At 63.7% G+C, this 3,173-nt stretch overlaps 1 protein-coding gene across 10 annotated transcripts in view; it reads left to right on the forward strand.

The window, feature by feature from the left end:
• Ncor2 (nuclear receptor corepressor 2) overlaps positions 1-3,173 on the forward strand; it is a 125,117-nt gene that overhangs the window by 85,317 nt on the left and 36,627 nt on the right. For all 10 annotated transcript variants that reach the window (XM_023720546.1, XM_023720543.1, XM_023720538.1 and 7 more), the window contains one exon: positions 2,084-2,226. In XM_023720546.1, coding sequence (XP_023576314.1) covers positions 2,084-2,226 — 143 coding nt within the window. The remainder of the gene's footprint in view (positions 1-2,083; positions 2,227-3,173) is intronic.

Genomic DNA, 3,173 nt, shown 5'->3' on the forward strand with positions numbered 1-3,173 from the left:
GCCCGCGCGCGCCTCCGCCTGCTCCGCCCCCGCCCGGACGAGGATGTGAGGAGCAGACGCAGCCGCCGCCGCCCGCAGCTCCGCCACTTCTCCTGCTCCCCAGTGCCTCCCGGCCGGATGTTTCCAGAGAACTTGGCCAAGGGGGAGCCGCGGATGAGAGGATGTGAGTGAGCGGGCTGCGGGCGGGGGCGGGGGCGGGGGCTGCGCCAGTGCGGGGCGCCGCGGGGAACTCGACGTGGCCAGCGGCAGGAAGTCGCGGCTTGGCAGCTGGGGGCGGCGAGGAGTAGGGGTCCTGGACCCCACCGAGGGTGCGATCCTGAGTGTCCCTCACCCTGCTGGCCCCCACCGGCTTTTCTGGTGTCTGGCCGGGGCCCCCTGCGGGGTGGCCCAGAAGTGGACTCTCCTACCCAAGGGGCCCTATCCTTCAGCCCCATCAAGGGAAACTGAGGCTCAGGGTGCTGCCTGGCACCTTACAGAAGGTCCTGATGTAGTCTGAGGCAACAGGCTTTTAGGAAAGGCTGGATCCCTACCTGCCCCTGGGAGTGGACTTAGGGTGCCCAGCACCACCCAGTACTTCTAGGGCTATTTGTTGGGTTTGAGGTGTCAGCCTCCCAGGGTCAGGGCCAGCCCAGGGCTCCAGCCCCTCCCACTTGCATCTCCATCAGGAGCACCCTGCTGGTCCCTTGGCATGACTGACGTGTTTGCTGGGCTCTCTTGGCCCAGGCTGGGGAAATATAAATAAACGCCAACCCGATCGCCAGGTTCTGGAAGTGGCCGTTGCTGCTGCTGCCGCTGCTGCCGCTGCCACGGGCGGAGGGAAAGGTCAGGGGCTGAGTTACACTTGATCCCCCCACCCGCCTGTCCTTGAGGAACCCCGGGGAGCTGTGGAGAGCCACGTGGTCTCCGTGGCTGCTGCAGGCCGGCAGTGGCCTGTGTGTCTGATCAGTGTCACCCTGCTGTGGTGCTCGGAGGCCCCCCCGTGGGAATCTGGAGCCCTGTCCATCCTGGGCTCTAGGTGAGGTGGTGTGACTCGGATGCCTGGTACCTCCCATCCTGGGGACAGGAACCAGACTCTGCCTAGACAACAGGTTAATTTCGACCAGCTCAGTGAGGGCTGTGCAGGCGGGGTCACTGGGCTGCTGTGAGCTGCTCACGTGTGTCTGCTGCTCTGTTGTTGGGGCGTTCTGGGAGCAGTCGCTGACCTGTGTTTGAATGAATGGAGAACAAGAGACCAAGAGCAGATGTCTCACCCGCGCCTGCCAGAGGGCAGCCCCAGCCTTGCTCAGCTCAGCTGGGTTCGAGGAAGATGGCCTGTGACGTGGTTACGGGAAATCTTTCATTAAAGCCATTAGCCATGCCCTCTCCGCCCCCCCCCCCCTTCCCAGCAACGTGCGTGATTCAGCCGTCAGGCTCCATCCCCACTGGTGTGGCATGCCCACGGCCTTGGCAGGGGGAGCAAGGGAGCTGTCCCCTGCGGCCACCTGGGAGCCCTCACCCTGGCTGCTGCATGGTTCTCTACTTTGGACAGGTGGGGGATGGGTTGCAGCCTGGGGCTGAGCTGAGGGGACTCCACAGCCTGGACGGGTGTGGGGTGGAGTCTGCCATCTCTGGGGTCTGGAGCTTCTTAGCTACCCTGCCAAGTCCATTTGGGCCTCCGAGGGAGCTTAGGCCCTGGTGGTGCCCGTGAACCCCGTCTCAGCCTCGACGTTCGTCCTGCTCTGTGTGCTCAGCCCTGCTTACTGCACTGGTCATGGGGCTGGAGGGCAGCTGTGTCTCCAGGGCCCACGCAGCCAGCTAGTGTCAGGACTAGGTCAGCAGCGACCCCGCCGAGTGGGTGGGGGCAGCTGGGCAGATGACTGCTGCCTTCATGGCCCAAACAGCAGCCCCAGTCGGAGTCCCCTGCTGTCACCTGCTTGTGTCTGGAGCTGGCATTTTCCTTCCACCCCGGCACAGAGCAGGTGACAAGGAGCTGGACCCGAGGGCAGGCCCCTGCCTCCCTGGCCGTGGGGCTCAGGGCCAGCACCCAGGAGCTCCTGGTTTGCTTGTGTCCCTCAGTCACCTGCACAGCTACCCCTGCCCACAGGCCTCCTGGAGCACGGCCGGAACTGGTCGGCCATTGCCCGCATGGTGGGCTCCAAGACTGTGTCGCAGTGTAAGAACTTCTACTTCAACTACAAGAAGCGGCAGAACCTCGATGACATCCTGCAGCAGCACAAGCTGAAGATGGTGAGTTATCTGGCACCGTGCCTCCACTCTCAGGCCTTGGTACCCCAGAGCTGCCTGTGGCCAGGGTGATGGCTTCTTGGGCCCCCATGCCTGCCTGCCGGCACCAGCAGCTCAGGTCCTGGTGGGCCCGGCTCTGACTCAGCCAGGAATCCTGGCCGTCAGCAGCTTGGAATGAAGACTCGGGCAGTGGAGCACGCAGCTTTGCCCCGCCTCATGGGTCAGGGCCACGGGAGGAAGGATGGACGGGAAGTGGCGGCCTCGCCCCGCTGAGCTGAGCGCGGGAGTGGAATGGGCTCCCCTGAGCCTGCTTCCTCACAGCTGCTACTGGGGGCTAGGGACTGTTAGGCAAGACCGTGCTGCTGCCTGTTTGTGTACTTTGTCTCCCCTCTTTCCCCCTCCTTTCGAATCTCATTTCTTGTGGCACACTTGAGCATTTGTACTGTCCAAGAGCTGGGAAACTGAGGCTGAGCCAGGCTCCTAGGTGGCCAAGTAGAGATGTGAACTCCTAGCTCTGCCCTGTCACTACCACCTGAGTCAGCCCGCCTTTGAAGTTGTGTGGTACACTCCCACAGGTGGTGCTGACCCGGCCTCACAGAGCCTGCAGGGGCCCAGGGAAGGTGTGTGCATCACACAGCATGCAGTGGCAGGCCAGGGACAGCGCCATGCCGAGGTCAGGGCACCTTCTGGGCCGTGTGTGTGACCGGTTGCTGGTGGCCTTAGCCTGGGGCAGTCATCGCTGGCTCTGCACTTCCAGTTATGTGGGGCTCCCTTTAGCTTCCCCAGTTGAGCCCAGGTGGGATTTGGCTTGGTAGACTCAGGCAGAGCCCCTGTTTCCTGGGTTTCTGGAATTTTCTTGGCTGTAGGCTGCGTGTACAGAACCCCTGTCCTACACCTGCTGGGGTGGGGACGGGACAGGTGTGCGCCCCCCCCCCCCCCCCCCCCCCCCC

Source organism: Octodon degus, unplaced genomic scaffold (genome assembly GCF_000260255.1).
Source record: "Octodon degus isolate 3935 unplaced genomic scaffold, OctDeg1.0 scaffold00076, whole genome shotgun sequence".
NCBI classification, from domain to species: domain Eukaryota; kingdom Metazoa; phylum Chordata; class Mammalia; order Rodentia; family Octodontidae; genus Octodon; species Octodon degus.